General features: G+C 56.7%; 1 protein-coding gene across 1 annotated transcript; it reads right to left on the bottom strand.

Moving 5' to 3' along the window:
- Positions 1-7,425: 7,425 nt before the first annotated feature.
- DLL4 (delta like canonical Notch ligand 4) lies at positions 7,426-17,233 on the bottom strand. The gene is made up of 11 exons (XM_005559226.5): positions 16,839-17,233; positions 16,457-16,726; positions 15,886-15,943; positions 14,802-15,065; positions 14,327-14,387; positions 14,111-14,241; positions 11,804-11,973; positions 11,406-11,625; positions 9,594-10,296; positions 8,988-9,096; positions 7,426-8,475 (listed from the first exon to the last, which is right to left on the bottom strand). The coding sequence occupies exons 1-11, from the start codon at positions 16,902-16,904 to the stop codon at positions 8,470-8,472; spliced, it is 2,058 nt and encodes a 685-aa protein (XP_005559283.2). The 5' UTR covers positions 16,905-17,233; the 3' UTR covers positions 7,426-8,469.
- Positions 17,234-17,758: the final 525 nt, after the last annotated feature.

Genomic DNA, 17,758 nt, shown 5'->3' with positions numbered 1-17,758 from the left:
CATAAGTCTGCATCATTGATATGATTGTTGAGCCACTTATAATGTGGGCAAAACTGTATGTATGTAGAGATTCAGTTGTCAGTTTTAAAAATGTGGCCTCTCTGTGATCATAACAAAAAAAAAAAGAAGAAGAAGAAAGGAAAAGCTTTCCCAGACACTGCCTCTAAGTTCAGCTTGCTCATATTTGAGCTCAGTTCCACCATGTACCAGCTGAGTGACGCTAGGCATGGTGTCTTTAGTTCTTGGTTTTCTCAACTGTAAAGAGGGAATAAGTAATAGCATTGACCTTGCAGGGCCTGAAAAGGATTGAAAGAAATAATACCGTAGGCAGTACCTGTCACACAGAAACACTCAACAAATGGTGACTTCTTATTGTCTTTACTTCAGACAATTTCACTTTCCATTTCATCCAGGGCAGAGCCATAGTGAACCTCTCATTCTGAAATAGTGCAGAAGAACGAAGTGGGTCAGGAGGAAGTGATCAAGGTAAGCCTTTTAGGATCAGTAGAGGACATCTCCAGCTATCTCACTCTCCATCCTTGCCATGCAATTCACAGACTGTTCTGGCAAGTAGGGTGCCAAAGGAATGTGGGGTGTTTTTTTTGAGACAGGGTCTCGCTGTGTCATCCAGGCAAGTGAAGTGTCTCAATCTCGGCTCACTGCAGCCTCGACCTTCCAGGCTCAAGTGATTCTCCCATCTCAGCCTCCTGAGTAGCTGGGACTACAGGCACCTGCCACTGTCCAGCTAATTTTTTGTTGTTGTTGTTGTTTTGTCATGTTTCCCAGGCTGGTCTCAAACTCCTGAGTTCAAGCGATCCGTCCACCTTGGCCTCCCAAAGTGATGGGATTACAGGTGTGAGCCACTGCACTGGCCGTGTTTTTTGTTTGTTCGAGACAGGGTCTCACTCTGTCCTCCAGGTCGGAGTGTAATGGCATGATCATGGCTCACTGCGCCTTGACCTCCTGGGTTCAACTGATCCTCCCACTTCAGCCTCCCAAGTGGCTGAGACCTGCAGGTATGCACCACCATGCCCAGCTAATTTTTTTGTTTGTTTTTGAGACAGGATCTAGCTCTGTCACCCAGGCTGGAGTGCAATGGCACAATCTCAGCTCACTGCAGCCTCCGCCACCCAGGCTCAAGCACTCCTCTCACCTCAGCCTACCGAGTAGCTGGGACTACAGATGCATCCCACAACACCCGGCTAATTGTTTTGCATTTTTGTAGAGACGGGGTCTCCCCATGTTACCCAGGCTGGTCTTGAACTCCTGGGCTCAAGCGATCCATCTGCCTTGGCCTCCCAAAGTGCTGGGATTATAGGTGTGAGCCATCGTGTCCAGCCAAGGCATGTTTCTAAAAGACAGAATGGGTAATGGTCTCACCCAAGCACACTATTAGCAGAACAAACATCCTATTGACAGAACAAACAGTTGCTTGAGCCAAGAGAGATTTTCTGTGTATGCATGGAGTGAAGGTGCTAAAATAAATAAATTAGTAAATAATCCAGCATCTATGAGGAACCATAACCTCCCACGGACCTCTGAAAGGTAAGTGTGTCCACAGGTCTTCAGGTCTTGTGCAAAGAGGACCTAGGTCCCACCGACATTCTGGCCAAAGGAGGGGCAGATGAAGTAGAGGATCCCTGCATACAGTCCACCTCAGAAGAGGGAGAGATAGTCCCAGGCAGCTGTTCTGCAGGGTGTGCCAACCAAACCCATGGCCAAGGGGGGAAGGCTGCTTGGCCCTTGGTCCACGAAAGCAGGGACTGTAGAGATTCACTCATATCCTGGCAAAAGGGTGCCTGGGATGGTGGAAAAACCTGGCTTCCTGCCCATTTTCTAGCCTCCAAGGAGGTGGAGAGGTCCGGCTGACCGGGCACCTGTGGGGTGGCTGGTGTTCCAGTTATCCAGAGCTCAGTCCTCATCTACCTGGAAGGAAAGAAGCTGAGGTTCCAATAGAGGACTGGTGGGTGGTGCTCCCAATTCCAAGGAGAGAGAAAAGTACAATTTGTGGGGACAGGAAGCAACCAGTTGCAGGGCTGAGGAGAAGCTGTAGTGCGGAGCATTTCAGTGGGGTGCCAGGGCTGCAAAGATCCACAGGGTTGGGGTGAGCCTCAGATCTCATGGAAATGCTGTGGTGTGGTGGGACCTGGCTCTAGAAGAAAAGCCTCAGAAAACCGGCCATGTGGAGAAGTCAGGGTGCTCACAAGGGGCCTGGCTGGTGCTGTACATTCTGTGGCCCACAGGGAGCCAAGGCAGTGAAGCCCTTTCAATGAAGGAGAGCAGCTGGGATTCCTTCTTCCCCAGGGCCCACTGCTAATAGAATGGAGAATGTCCAGGACCTTTCAGATCTCTTCTACCAGAGACAGAAGAGGAAGCGCTGAGGAAGGGAGTTGCTGGTAGAGGAGTGAAACTGAACAGACTGGGCTTAGTACCATGAGCCTTGCCCCAACACCTGCCACTGTGGGAAAGGGACAGCAATCCTCCAACAAGTCAAATGGCCAGTGCCGATGTGCAAAACCCCAAGCCCCACCAGGAGGAGGGGTCACTAGAGACAGACAGGCTAGCCATGCCTGGCAGGGTTGTGGCTCTGCCCTACAGGGGGTGCCATGACACAGGGCGCTTCTGGGCCAGAGCCGACCTGTTGCTAAATCCGGATTCCTGTGATGCTAGTTACCATCATGAGGGTCTGGCTGTAGACTCACTTGGATTCTTGGGCCCTGTGCCCTGGCCTCAGAGAAACTTTGTGGATGAAGTAAGTAAGTTGAGCCCACTCTTGACCAGAGTGTTAAGGGGTACCATGTCCCAGAGGCCAGGGAAAGGTGGCAAAAAGTCACTTGTGGCAGTCTCCAAAGGGAAGGTGACTCTTGAGGACCTGGGAGTCCTGCTGTCCCTTCCCACAGCAAGGGCCTCCCTTCTACCCCTACCTACATCAGAGGAGGTTGACCTAGATTAGTGATGCTCCTGGAAGGCAGGGGCACACGGAAGCGATGGTGACAGAAACCTGTGATCTCAGCTGCTTTACTTGGTCCTAGGGCTACTGCTGGTGTCACAGTAGGTAGACAGGCATGAGCAGCACAGGAGAGGACGCTCGACCCCCACCAGGAATCTCAGGCAACCATCAGGTGATGGTCAGGTGGCTGTTACCCTGTCTCTCTAAAATAACAATTGTTGCAGCCCGCACCAGGGAAAGGCAGTCTCTCAATAGAGAGAAATACCTGAAACTGATCAGCAGCTTCCCGATAAGATCTCAGGAGTAGGGCAAGTGGGTTCAAGCGAGTACACTAGGAGGCAAAATGGCGGAGCTCAACTGGTATCTGACCTTCCTCTAGGAATCCTCGAGCAGTGAGGGAAAAATGCCTCAAGTGAGCATGTGCACAATCCAGTAAGCACACTGCACACGCGACCCCTCCCAAGAGCTGGCAGGCCTCGGGCACGCGGACCGCCCATCCTCAGGGAAGAGTCAGGGACAAGGGATGCAAGGCTCCGGAAGCACGCCAACATAGAAAACCCCAAGTCAGAGGTCAAACGCGCACTTGAATCTCTCAAGTCGCCCACTTGACCCTCTTCCAAGTGTACTTTACTTCCTTTTGTTCCTGCTCTAATACTCTGTAATACACTTTCACTCCTGCTCTAAAATTTGCCTCAGTCTCTCCTTCTGCCTTATGCCCGTCGGTGCAATTCTTTCTTCTGAGGAGGCAAGAACTGAGGTTGCTGCAGACCCCCACGGACTGGCCGCTGCTAACACTGGGACTATCCTGCCAGACCCCAACCTCCCTAGGTCCCACCCTGCTGATGAGGGCCGGGGCAGGGGGAGCTCAGAAAGTGGCTCACTTAGAGATACTTGAGGAGGATGAACCCACCAGCAGAGGTTACAACACTGCTCACAAATGCTTCCATACATCCTCATTTCAACCCCCTAGCAACGCCTAACAGGCATTACCCGCAGAGAGGTTAAGGATAAGCAGCTAGATGGTTAGCGGCCCTGAGCAGACAGCAAGTCCTGCTTCCAGTGCTAATCAGTGCTGAAGGAATGAAGTAGATGGACTTGTCCCAGAGCACCCGGTAATGAGGGGTGGCGCTGGAAGGGAGCTCCAGCCCCATAACCGAAACCGGTGACTGGTCCTGCTCGACGCCATTCCCTTCCCTTGAGGATGTCTCTGGACCAGGATGGCCGGAGGCCTGTGGGGTTGCGAGGGGGGCTGGCTGCTGCGACGGCGGGGCCAGGGGAAAGGGCTTGCTCCCCTGGACACTGTGAGAATATTTGGGGAAAAGCCCGGCACTGGGTTCTCCCCAGGTTACCCGTTCAGCTTAGGGGCTCGGAGCCCGGAGGGAGCTCGGGCGTCTGGCCGCCCCCTGCCGCCTTAGTCTCATCGGCCCCGGACGGAGAAGGGGGGCCCCAGAGAGCCTCCCGGGGTCGACGGCCCCTCCCGCCCGCAGCCCCGACAGGCGCGCAGCGCCCTCTAGTGCCGGGAAGCAGCGCCCTCGCGGTCCAGCCCGCCAGCCCGCCTGCTGGCCCGCGGCTCCGCTTCCCGCGGCCGCGGCCCGGCGCGGGCTCCCAGGCCCGGGCGAGATTGGGGAGGCAGGAGGCGGAGCCGAGCGGGCGGGGGAGCCTCCGAGAAGCTCGCGGCCTTCGGCGGCTTCCCGGCCCGGGAAGTGAGCCGGGTCGGCTGCCGCAAACAGGAAGTCGGGCTGTAACAAAGAGCGCGGGGGGCGGGGAGCCGCGGGAGCTGCGGGGCGCGGCGGCGGCAGGTGGAGGGCTGACCCAGGCGGCCAGGCGCACCTGCCCCTTCCGCCGCCGCGCGGGGCTCGGGGTGCCCTAGGCGCGAGAGACGGCGCAGCCGCCCAGGGAAGGCCACTGGAACCTCGCAGGCGCATCCCCGCCCGAGGAAGGGACAGTCACAGTTCCCCCAGTGAATCACTTCCACCCCTTTCCCGGAATGCAGCAGGCCACGTGGGGCGGAGGGCTGGGGCTGCTGATCCTGTGGACCCACGGGGAGAGGCTGGGAGAGCTGCGGCGAGGGGACCTACGGAGAGCTCTGTGGGTCCTAGTCAAGAGATGGAGCATCCACATCACCTTGGTTTAGTCTGGTGGCCTTTTCTAGCCTGGGAATGGGGAGGTGGGAGCCACTGTCCTTTTTTCCCTACCTCCTGACCAGGCTGACCCTGGCCGTGAGGTCGGAGAGGGGACCCTGGCTGAGCAAGCAGAATAAAGTCATTTCTCCCTCTGCACAACCCCTCCCTGACTCTATCAGCCGGGGGCCCTGGAAAAGCAGCTGTCCTCAGGTCACCGTGGGGTCAAATTGATTCTCCAGGCGGGGCACTGGCTCCAGGCTGTTAAGGAACTACTAAACTCTGAATTCCCTGGTGAAATACCCATGCAAATTAAAGGTGGGCATTTGCTAACCTGTGGAAGGCACCTCACAAGTGAGTCTAGAACTATTATCTGGCCTCCTTTCTGCCAAGCCTAGGAGATCTCCTGTATCCCAGGACACTCAAGTGATCAGGAAAGTCTTGGGTGCCTCACCTATCAGAAGGGGCTGGACTCTCAGGAAATCCTGGGGAGAAGGGGCTTCCTCCGCCGAGGCCTGTTTACACCCCAAGTGCCTGCCCAGCTTCTGGCATGTTGTTGAAGGTGGAGCCTGGCATGAGCTGCAGGTCGGAGCTGCGCAGACCAAGTTCCCCCACGGGTCCCCACTTTCCCCAGAAAGCCAGCTTTTTTGGTGGGCTCTCCAGCTCCCCATCTAGCCCATCAGAGCAGCTGTGAGCTTTGCCAGTCAACTCTTCTCCGGGGCTCTTCTCTGCGAGTCTGGCAGCCAGTGCAGCCCGTCACAGCCTGGTGTTGTGGACGTGCAGGCCTGCGGGTGTCCTACCTGTCCCCCACATGGGAGCCTCGTCATCTTGCCTTCGTGTCCCAGCCCAGTTTCCCCCTCCCGCACCCCCCTAGGGCCTGGGAGCTGCTTTCCTGTTTCATTTTGGGCAGGAAGAGTGAGGTCGTGTTGTTCTTCCCCCTGCTGCCGGCTCAGGCTGTGGGAACGGTTCCCTGAATGCTTTCCTGTTTGATACCGTGTGTGTACAGTGGAGGGAACAGGGAGCGATGAGTGAGGCATGGAGCGTGTGCATGCTCCCGTGTCTCTAGCATAAGCACCCAGGTCTGGGGTGGGCATGGTGTGTCTGTGTCAAGGAGAGAGGAAAAAAGGGAGGGTAAGTAGCACTCCAAACCCTTGAACTCCATTGGGAGCAGGGCATCTGGTGGGTCTATTTTGCTTTACTGTGGACAGGCTGAGAGCTGGGAGCATCTGCTCAGCTTTTTGTCAGTGGCTCATTTTTTCATAATTTGCTCTCCATGGAGCATATTTTCGGCTATAGAGAGGGCTGTGGCACCCTAGGGACTATCCTGTGCCTTAGAGGAAGCTAGGCATGAAACTCCTAGTGAGACTGGAAACTCCCTCATTAGTGCCTCAGCAAGAGAAACCTGGACTCAGGGAAGGCTACCTCCTTTCTCCCTGTCTTTGCAGTCTTCAGTAAATTCTAGCAGCCCTGGGCAGACAAGGTTCTCAGACTGTCAGCGCTCTTGTCTGCTACAAAGAGGAAAAACAAGGCAAACCTCCCTCCTGCCCTGTCTCCCAAGACCTGTGCCCTGCTGGGGCTAAGAAAAGAGCGAGGCACCCTGCAACAGCAGGAGGAAGGACACAGATGTCACCAGGGTGCAGAGGCCCCATCCCATCTTCCAACAAGAGAATGCTTTTTTTTTTTTTTGAGATGGAGTCTCGCTCTGTCGCCCAGGCTGGAGTGCAGTGGCACGATCTCAGCTCACTGCAAGCTCCGCCTCCCGGGTTCACACCATTGTCCTGCCTCAGTCTCCTGAGTAGCTGGGAGTACAGGTGCCCACCACCACGCCCGGCTAATTTTTTGTATTTTTAGTAGAGATGGGGTTTCACCGTGTTAGCCAGGATGGTCTCGATCTCTTGACCTCGTGATCTGCCCGCCTCGGCCTCCCAAAGTGCTGGGATTACAGGCGTGAGCCACCGCGCCCGGCCAAGAGAATCCTTTTGAGTATGAGAAAAACAGGCAGAACTAGGGAGTCCCATAAGCTTTTTCAGGCTTGAAGAGAGGAAGGAAGAAGTGATTCAGGTCAGGAGGAACATGCCTCAAGGAATAGTGAGGGCATAAAGAGGGAAGGGGGTGCTGTGCCAACTCAAAGTCAGCAGGCAGGGAAGGCTGGCTGAGGCTGGGGACTAGATGGGTGAGGCTTGGCTCCTCAAGGAATGGAAGAAGACAAGGGCCTGGGGTATGACATGCCAAATCCAAGTGTCTGCAGAGGTCCCAGGGGTTCTGGCGGGGCACAAGGCAGCAGTAGAGGAAGGGAGTTTAGAGTTTTTTGGGTGAGAGGGCAGGAGTGCCATCACAAAGACAGGACCCAATAAGTAATAAACTCCTGTACACATCTGTTTCATATTATAAATACACATTATATACAAAATAATGTTATAAAATGTAGAAAGGTCAGTGCTTCTGATTCTTAAATTATTGAAATACTAGACTCCAAAATAAACTACAAAAAAAAAACAAACAAAATAAAAACTCATATTATTGATTTCTGAAGACCAGCTTTGAGGGTGGTCTGGGGCAGTAGTGGACCAGAGCCCAGGCTCGAGGTCATGGAGGTGGGCTTGAGGGAGGAAAGGGCGCAGGCAGTCGCAGCACCTGATTTCCCCCTCAATGGAGTTTCCAACATACTGCCCTGAGTGCCCCAGTTAGGCCTGGCACCCTTGGCTGGTGGGAGGGGCAGGCCCTCTGCCTGTCTGCTTACAGGAGCCCAGGGCCAGAGGGTGATAGAAGCCGAGTAGACCGACATTCTTGCCCAAAGGACCTAGACCAGAGAGCCAGGCCCGCATGTGGTAGTTGGAGGCATGGGGCAAAAAGTACTCCCCTCCCTCAAGCACTCACCTCACCTGCAGGGCAAACGCCGCCAAGAGAGGCACCCAGTGGTTTTCCAGCCCACAGGAGGCCCTGCCCTCACTGGCCCCCTCTCTCCTTTCTGATTTGGGCCCAACTGTCGCCATGGAGCCTGGGCCAAAGGCACTTTTGGAAACACGGATGCCAGTGGAGGCCACAGCAGCTCCAGGCCCCATGGGGCTACTGCCACTCTCTCTGGAAAACAGGCCGGAGCCCCAGAAGGAGCCCCCCAAAGGCCACTGCTGGCAGGGCAGGTCCCAGTGGCATCTCTCCTCTCCTCTGTTCCCCTGGCTGGTGCAGCTGCCAATCTGATGCCAGACAGACACCCAAAGGTGTGGAAGGGTATTGCATCTCTTGGCAAGTTCACAGTCTGTCCGGTTCCTGCCATTCCCTCCTCCTCCTGAGAGCAGCACGTTGCATATGAAAAACGTCCCATCCAGGATGCAATGTAAACAATGCAGAAGGAAGGTCCAGCCGCAGGGCTGAGCAGGGATATCCAGGTAGGCTCCTGCCTTATACCTGGGAGCAAGCAGAAGGCAGGGAAACAGGTTACCCTGGGCATGCGCACTCCCTCCAGGCCCTCCCTGGGCCTCCCTGGGAGAAGCCGACGGGGCAGGCAGGGGCCAAGAGCAGGTGGGGCAGTTCTCCCCAGTCTTCAGCCCAACACACACACGGGCTTGGGAGCTTGTGCTCATGAGGTCAATAGAGGAAGCCAGTGGGAAGGGGCAGGAGGGGCACAAGGGATGAGGGGCTCCCTCATCCATCAGAGGCTGGCAAGCAGTGCCATATGGCTGCCCAGCCCAGCACCAATACAGCAGGAAAGGACCAGACCAGGCTTGCCACCATGGTTTCTGTTTCATGCCCTTTGTGGCAATGAGGCCAGTAGGGACCAAATGGATCAGGGATCCACTGAACTTGGCCTGCCAAGGCAGGGTTCCAACCTACCCTTCAGGAAGGGCCCATGGGTCAAGAGGGACCAGGCCACTTTCCCACCCACAAAAGCCAGGAGGGAAGGCGAGCCCGGCACTCACCTCCGTGGCAATGACACATTCGTTCCTCTCCTCTGATATCAAACACACAGACTGGTACATGGAGTCCCTGGGGGAGCATATCGCTGATATCCGACACTCTGGCTTTTCACTGAGGGAACATAAGACAGGTGTGGGAGGGCAGGACGGGGAGAGGCTCACGGGGAGGGAGGACCCTGAAGAGCCAAAGGGCACCTGCAGGCTGGTTCTTAAGGAAGACACAGGGGCTGGAAGTGCCCAATGCTGGGCTGCTGCGGGGGGGCGGGGGAGGGACACTTAGGAACAGGCCCTTAAGAGAGCCACAGGCCTCCCAACCTCACCAGAAGGGTCTGAGCCCTGCAAAAAGCCAGCGTTGCCACTAGAGGCAAGCCACACTATGGAAAGATGGAAGTCACAAGAGACACCCTAGGGACACTTGACATGTGTGAATGAACAAATGAATGAATGGGAGGGAAGGACAAAGGACCCCTGGCAGAAATCCTACTGGAGGATCTTCCTGTCAGTAGCAAAACCCCAGCTGCTTAACTGCTTCCCGCCTGGCCTAGGAGGAGCCCAGGCAGAACCATGTCAGGCCGGTGGCCAGGCCCTGGGCTTCCGGGCGCCACTCACCTGTGTAACCGCAGTGGCGCCTTCTCCCCTAAGCTCTTGTCACTGTGGGGAAACTTTCCTGGCATGGTCCCCCGCCCCAGGGGTCCTGGGGCCAGATTATAGTCCAATGTGTGGTTTTGCTGTTTGCCACAGTTGGACTTGTCCAGGCCACAGTCCACTTCCAGCTCCTTCTTCTGGTTTGTGTTTTTAAGCTGGGCGGCAGGAATCAGGTTGTCCTTCTGGAAGTCCGACAAGTTGTTCATGGCCTCCCTGCTGCCGTCGTCTGGCCGTCGAAGCCGCAGCTGCCGCACAGCCACTGCCACCATGCCCAGCAGCACCAGCAGCACCGCCAGCCCCACGCCCAGGGAGACGGCCACCCAGGGGAAGCTGGGCGGCAAGCCCATGGGGAACTCGCAGCGGCTGCCCACAAAGCCATAAGGGCAGTTGCACACGAAGGTGTCTGTGGAGAGGTCAGTGTAGCAGGTGGCCCTGTTGAAGCAGGGACTTGAGGCACAGGCATCGATGGATGTCCGCACCTCACAGCGCCGGCCAGAGAAGCCGGCAGGGCAGGTGCACATAAGCCCACTCTCCAGGTCATGGCAAGTGCCACCATGGGCGCAAGGGTTACGGGCACAGTCACTGACGTGGCGTTCACAGTAGGTCCCCGTGAATCCAGGACGGCAGCGGCACATGCGGCTTGGACCTCGGTTTAAGCACTGTCCCCCTGTGAGGATGCAAGAGACACAAGTCAGTGATAGCCTGGGAGCCCCCTGGGGCATGGGGTGGGAGCCCCATTCCAGGAACATGCTCGGGCCCTTCTACCTCCACGTGCAGAGCCCACTACAAAGAGAACTGCACAGAGTCAGGAGACCTGGAGTTTAGCATGACCCTGATTCTCTAGGCCTCAGTGGGCTCATGTATTAAAATGACTAGCATCTTACAGAGCTTTAATGTAGACTCAGACAGATAGGCTTGAGTTTGGACCTCAGCTGTCTCTCTGGCCTGAGATCTGGTGCTTGCTGCTTAACCGTGTCCCTAAGCCTCAGTTTCCCCATTTGTTAGACTGGAGTAGAATGCTAGCCCCTTCATAGGATAGCTAGGAAGGTGCATGAAGTCAAGAGCCCATGCTTGGTATACAGTTAATGCTCGGATAAGTACAATCGTGATTGTTTTACTTCATCTTCACAACCACATGAAGGACAGAGGACAGGTGTTATAGTTTCCATTCAGTGATGAAGAAACGGCAGTGCCAGAGGCTTCAGTGAGAGAGCAGACTCCCTCTCAGCCTTTCCCACCCCTCTCCAGCTCCTAAGCGCTGCCTGCCTGCCTGCCTCACAGAGGGTCACCTGGGAGCCAGATAGACAAGGATTACCAACAGGCTTTGTGCCTCGGAAGGTGCGAACATTCAAGACGCCTCATGCTACCTCATGCTCTACCTGGGCACGGGGCAAGATGAGGCCTCCAGGAGCAGGGCTCTGACTGAATCACTGCCTCCTTTGAGGAGAAACACGAAGCCTCCAACATCCCTCTCTCCAGCTCAGGACTTCCTGGGGAGGGTCAGAGGCCACCCCAGCCAGGACAGCGTTCTGACATGGGAATAGGAATGGAAGCTGTGCAGGGTGCACACCACCCCTGCTCCTAAGGCCTGCGTGCTACTAACCAGCTCCGCTTCCACAGCCCCTCCCAGCTGATCAAGCAAGCTCTTCGCCCTCCGGAGCAGATGGGGGGCCAGAGTGGCAGACAATGCCTCGCTCCTCTCCTGACCCTCCCTCACCAGAAGTCTCTCTCAGCCCCAGTACCAGTCCACCAGGTTAGAAGGGCAGCAGGACGTACCGTTGGCACACGGGTTGCTGGTGCATCTGTCCACTTTCTTCTCGCAGTTGGAGCCGGTGAAGTTGGGGGGGCATTCACAAGCATAGCTGGCCCCCTGGTTGCGCTCCCGGCAGGAGCCCCCATTGAAGCAGGGGGAGTCAGCGCAGCTCAAGGTGCTATGTTCACAATGCAGGCCATAGTAGCCTGGGGGACACAGGCAGTGGTAGCCATCCTCCTGGTCCTGGAGAGACCATAAAGGAACCAAAGTCAGACCCTGGGGGGCAGGGATGCATGACTGAAGGCTGGGCCCCACCTGCCCACAATGCCTGTCCATGGCTGTACATCCACTGGGTGCCTAGGTTAAGGATGCCCAGACACCACCTGACACCTCTGTCTTCCTGAGCTGGTCTGGGCCTCACCTTACAGCTGCCTCCATTGCGACAGGGGTTGCTGTCACACTCGCTGAGCTCCAGCTCACAGTCCACACCAGTGTAGCCTGGGCGACAGGTGCAGGTGTAGCTTCGCTGCCCGCTGTTGGAGCACGTTGCCCCATTCTTGCACGGGGAGTGGTGGGTGCAGTAGTTGAGATCTGCAGAAACAGGAACCAAGCAGGTGAGCAGGGCCAGGGAAGGCACTCACCTCTAGGCTCCTTGCAGTCCATGTTTGCCCCCATGTTTGGCTCAAAGATGCCTCAACTCAAAGTCTCCCAGGCCCAGACATCCTTCCTCCACTACCGATAAAATCTTTTCTTTCTTTTTTTTTTTTTTGAGACAGAGTTTCGCTCTTTTTGCCCAGGCTGGAGTGCAATGGCTCGCTCTCGGCTCACCGCAACCTCCGCCTCCCGGGTTCAAGCGATTCTCCTGCCTCAGCCTCCCGAGTAGCTGGGATTACACGCATGTGCCACCACCCCAGCTAATTTTGTATTTTTAGTAGAGACGGGGTTTCTCCATGTTGGTCAGGCTGGTCTTGAACTCCCGACCTCAGGTGATCCACCTGCCTCGGCCTCCCAAAGTGCTGGGATTACAAGCGTGAGCCACCGCGCCCGGCCTTTTTTCTTTCTTTCTTTCTTTTTTTTTTTTTTTTAACAGAGTCTCGCTCTGTCGCCCAGGCTGGAGTGTAGTGATGTGCTATAGGCTCACTACAACCTTTGCCTTCCAGGTTCAAGCGATTCTCATGCCTCAACCTCCTAAGTAGCTGGGATTATAGGCATGCGCCACTGTGCCCGATTAATGTTTGTATTTTTATGGGGTTTCATCAGGATGGCCAGGCTGGTCTCGAACTCCTGACTTCAAGTGATCCACCCGCCTCGACCTCCCAAAGTGCTAGGATTACAGGCCATCGCACCCGGCCTAAAATCATGTTTCTTAAAGCACCTTGAATCACATATGACCAGTGCAGTCAACCAAAAGTGAAACAACACAACTGGAACTGGAAGACGTCCGTCCTGCCAGGGAAACTCACAAACTGCCAACCCAAGTAGGAGGAACATAAGGAAGAAGAGCGGAGGGCAAGGCCACATGTTGGGGAGGAAGTCAGAAAAGGCGTCATGGAGGAGGGGCAGCTGAGATAAGCCTGGAAGTAGGGATAAAATTTCAACAGGTAGAAATGGTAGAGGAGTGATGTGAGCCACCATAGGCAGTGATCGGGCACTTTTTAAATGAAGAGGTGCTACAAGGGCATTTTGAAATATAAGTATTTGGTTTTTTATTTGGGAAGGACAGGGAGGGAGAACCAGACAGAGTAAATATAGGGCCTGCAAGTGCTGTGTTTGCATACAATGAGTATATGACTGTGTCACCTGGGAGCAAATACGGTGGAGAGGGAAGGGAATGAGCAGGAACCAGATGCGTGAGTGTTGGGGTGGGGATGGTAGTAGAGGGACAGACACACACACACACACACACACAGAACACAGGGACTGAATCTCAAGACCCTTGTTGACAGTAAGTCAGGGCCTAGGCAATTTATTTCCATCCTGGCAAGCCCTCCGCCCACCCTACCCAGGGCTGCGCTGGTGTCTCTGGGCAGCAGGTGCACCCATTTGATCCTGAAAATGGGAGGCACAGGCTGCAGCTGGCTAGCGGGATGCAAGAAAAAAGGCTTCCTCCTCCCCTAAGGTTGAGACTGAAAGGCCCCTGTAGAGCCAGAGAGTGACTACCCCTAAACACCAGGTAGAGACCGCATGGGTTCAGGCAGGTGGTAACTAGCTAAGAGCAGGGGAGGCCGTTTGTGCCCACACCAAAAAGTCGGTTAGATGCCACTCCGCCCAGAGGCCCAGCTCACCCACAGCCTCAGGTGGCCAGTGGGCACACCCCACCAGACAGCTGTTTAGGGGAGAGCTGCTCAAACAGCCCTGGAAGGTAAGCAAACACTCAGGGGGTTAATAGGTAACTACGGGGTAGAAAGAGGAACTGAAACTGGCATCCTCTCTCTTTGGCCTTGCTAGGATTTCTGAGTGCAACCTCCAGGCTGCCGACCTTGTCATCCTCCTGGGTTCTTCAGTCACCCTGGCTCCACCACCCCCTGCCTCCGCACCTGGGGAAGGACCCACTGCCTCATTCTAGGCAAGTTGTAAAGATCCTTAAAAGACCCTAGATCCTTGGAAGATCATGGGAAAGCCAAGTCTGCAGTCACCAAGTAAGAAGGATCCAGGCAACAAATCGGATTTCCACCCCCCAGCTCCATCTCTCCCACCCACTCTGCATCCTCTCTTCACCCTGACTCACCTTGGTCACAAAACAGGCCTCCCCAGCCCTCATCACAAGTACATTGCCAGGGAGTGCTGCAGGTGCCGTGGCGACAGCCATTGTGGGGGATGCATTCGTTACACAGCCGGCCCTGCCAGCCTGGGCGGCAGCTGGGGAACAAGGGAGAGGCAGAGTGAGGTGAGAGGCCTTGGCCAAGGGAGGGCTCCCACTCACCACTTCCTGTCCCCTACTCACAGGCACTCTGCTGGCTTGCTGCAGTAGCCATTCTGTTCATGACAGCCCGAAAGACAGATAGCTAAGGGAAGAACACAGAGCTGGGTGAGGCTGGGATGCCAAGGACTCGTAAGCTCCATTCTCCCCTGCTGGCCCTGGGGGTCCCCTAACTCTCCTGGGCCCACTTCCTACTCCTGGCCTCCCAGAGGAGTCCTGGGTATCTTAAAGTGAAATGATGGCACAGGGAAGGAGAAGTCAAGTTGAATGGAATGTCATCATGGGCTTCTTGTGGGCTTTGGCATGATGGGAGGAGCACTGGGAAGAGAGAGGAGGTCTGAGGCTAAGCCCACCCTCAGCATCCCTAGGTGTCCCTGAGGCCCAGCTAGTAGGAGGCCCAGACCCGCTCTTCAAGGGAGACAAGCCGTGACCAAGAAGCTTCACTGTGTTTGCTCAGGGGACCCTCCCCTTCCACACAGGTGGGAGCTTGGCTGCTTACGCTGTTGGCAGTACTCCCCAGTCCAACCCGGCAGGCAGGACAAGTTGCCATCTGGCTGGCACACATAGTGGCCGAAGTGGTCATTGCGCTTCTTGCACAGGCGGGAGCAGTTGTCTCCATAGTAGTTGTCACTGCAGATGACCCGGTAAGAGTAGCGCAGCCTTGTGAGGGTGCTGGTTTGCTCATCCAATAACCAGTTCTGACCCACAGCTAGGGAGCCCTGGATGGCGATCTTGCTGATGAGTGCATCTGGTGGCAAGGCCTCTGAGGGGGCAGAGGGTCGGGTCAGGGAAGGGTCGCCAGTCCCCAGGGGTGCCAGTGACGGCTGGCCAATGTCCTTCTTGGCTGTGATGATGGTGATCAGCCAACAAATCAGCCCAGTTATCCAGATGACCCCCACCTGCCAGCAAGAACAGGCCAGAGAGACCCAAAGCCCCGCTCTGTAGCTGCCCTATGTGTGTGCATGTGCAGGGGGCCTGATAGTATTCAAAAAGGGGACAATAGAAGGATGTTAAGATATCCCAGGGTCTTGGAGGCAGATAGGGAGGGGAAAGAGGAAAAGAGGTCAAAATGGACAAAAGAAAAAAAGAGAGAAAAGCTCCCCAGGCTAGGGAGGGCCCTGGGAGCAGGGGGTCCTTTGGTGCCCATTCAGGGGTTCTGCCTCCAGAGGTGGGTAATGGTTTTCTTTTTTCCTTTTCAAAGTGAGAATTGTTGTGCTGCTGAAATATCCTTTTCCTCTGTGTCAGAACAACATCCCAAAGCCATTATTCCCTTTCCAAAGGAGCGGAATTCGCGAAAGGTGTAAAATACAGGAAGGGGCCCGTCAGCGGCGCTGGCAGCTTCAGCCTTTCTCACCGCCGTACTCCCCGCGTTCCCACGCCAAAAATAACCCGCAGGAAACGCAATTGTGCTCTGAGTCCAGGCAGCGAGCGGAATCCGAGCGTCCAGCGCGGGGCGCAGCTCCAGGCCCAGCTAAGCGTCCTGCCTCCCACCCCCAAGCCCGCACTTCCCCCGCCTAGAACAGATTAACTCTTTCGGCGCTGCGCCGTGTCGCCCCCGTGTGGTGGCGGAGCGAGCTACTCACCTGGCCGCAGGTCGTCTCCTGGTGCGTGCCAAGCTTCGATGATGAGTGAGAAGGTACCCTGGGAAAGGGGGTGGGGGGACGGAGAGATGGCGAGATGAGCAAGCCGGGAGAGGTGGGGGTGCCTTGCGGCAGCCTGTCTAATTAATCTAATTGCAGGATTCAGTTACTGCGCCCGGGTCAACATAACCGGGCTGCGCACAGTGTAGCGCTTGAGCAGGGAAGGCGAGAGGAGAACCCCCGGTAGAGAGAGGGTTGAGGGACGGGAGAGTGTGTAAGCGAGAGCCATTGAAGGAGGGGGTGGTGGGGTACCGCACCAGAGTGGTAGGTAATGAAAGTCGTGTCCCAAGAGCTGGGGACGGGAGGACATAAACTGGGAAGAGGCAGACTGGTGACAGCCTTCTCTGGGATCAGGTCCCAAGAGAGAGTTGGGAAGAAAGAGCCAAGAGAGAATGCATCCTGGGCTTTTTGGGGGTGGGGGGGTGTGCAAGGAAATCTGGGGAGGGGGCTTTGGTCCCAGGGCGCCTCCTCTCTCGGCTTCTGCGACCTCCCAATGCGCCCAGGCTGTGCTCACCGGCCAGGTGAAATTGAAGGGCAGTTGGAGAGGGTTGCGTCCCCCGCCGCTACTGTCGTCCCGGACAGCGAAGGAGTTGGTGCCCAATACCGGCGTGGAGACGCTCCCAAAGGTGCAGGGTCCGGGCGAGACGACCGCCTGGAAGTGCTTAAGGCAGACGCGGAAGAAAGTCCGGCAGCCGGGCTCGCAAGGCCGCCCACTGGCCAGTACGCCGCGCTCGTTGACGAACTCCTGCAGCTGCAGCTGGAAGACGCCGGAGCCGGCCGCGCGCTATTGCACAGGGACCGAGGGAAGGAGGGAGGGGACTGGTCAGCTCAGCTGGTGCCCGGGGCTCAGGCCCAGAGCGCGGCAGAGGGGACGGAGAGGGCGCGGGACGTGTTACCTGCTGCCAAAGTGCCACCAGCAGCAGTAGCGCCCAGCCAGAGGCGCTCCAGGACGCTGCCGCCATCCCCTGGGGCGTCGCTCTCTCCACCCGTGGGCCCTGAATCTGGCTCTGTTCGCGACGTCGCTTTCCCGCGCGTCCGCCAGCCGGCGGGGTCCCTGAAAAGAGGCGCTCCTCTCGGTACGCTGCTCCCCCTTGGCCTTCTCGCTAGCTCCGCTGCAGCTGCCGCGGTAGGTAATCCAGGTGACTGCGGCTGGGCGGCGACAGCGCAGAGGACGTGTCTTCCGTCTAATCCTGGGGTTGCAAGCGGGCTAGAGCCTGGGTACGCTGCACCAAGGCGGCTGGGGCTGCGGCTCTTGGCCTCGTGTTCCCGGCCTGCGCGCAGCGCCGCTACTGAAACCTGCGCGCTGGGAGCCTTCCTTATATATATTGGCTCCTCTCCTCGCCGCCTGTCACTCAGACTCATGGTCATTCTCCCCTCCCCTCCCGGCCTCTAGCAGCTACAGTCCCAGCGCCGCCCGGAGGGGGCCTCCGCCCCCGCCGCTCCCCCCTCCCCGTCAGCCAGTCGGGCGCAGGTTCCCGCCCCTCCGTGCAGCTCGCAACCTCTAGGTTCTCCAGCTCTGCGCGTGCCGAGGTGACCAGTCCTCCGCGATGGCGGGGTTAAGGGCTGAGACCCTTGCCTCCGGAGGATAGAGGGGTTGGCCGGTAATGGGGCAGGAGGTGAGCGGGTGGTTCGGGGATGGTCTTGGGGGCGGAGACACTAGGTAGTCGCTGTAGGCTGTACGTCCGCAGCAGGCACTAGTTACCTAGTGTTCTAAAGCAGGTAAAAAGAACTTAAACCTGGAATGCGAAAACCAGCGCTAGGGAAATCAGATCTCGTTTTCCTTCCTGGACCTTCGGGACCCCTTGTCTCATCGGCC

Source organism: Macaca fascicularis, chromosome 7 (assembly GCF_037993035.2).
Source record: "Macaca fascicularis isolate 582-1 chromosome 7, T2T-MFA8v1.1".
Lineage (NCBI taxonomy): Eukaryota > Metazoa > Chordata > Mammalia > Primates > Cercopithecidae > Macaca > Macaca fascicularis.
This window is presented reverse-complemented; position numbering and strand designations above follow the sequence as displayed.

Bases quoted from the DNA above. Each gene is read 5' to 3' on its own strand.
- DLL4 (XM_005559226.5), bottom strand. From the start codon at position 16,904: ATGGCGGCAGCGTCCTGGAGCGCCTCTGGCTGGGCGCTACTGCTGCTG. The intron at 15,066-15,885 runs GTGAGTAGCTCG...CTGCCCCCTCAG, and splicing joins AGGAGACGACCTGCGGCCAG to AGGCCTTGCCACCAGATGCA. The intron at 11,974-14,110 runs GTGAGTCAGGGT...CTGTTTCTGCAG, and splicing joins AGGCCTGTTTTGTGACCAAG to ATCTCAACTACTGCACCCAC.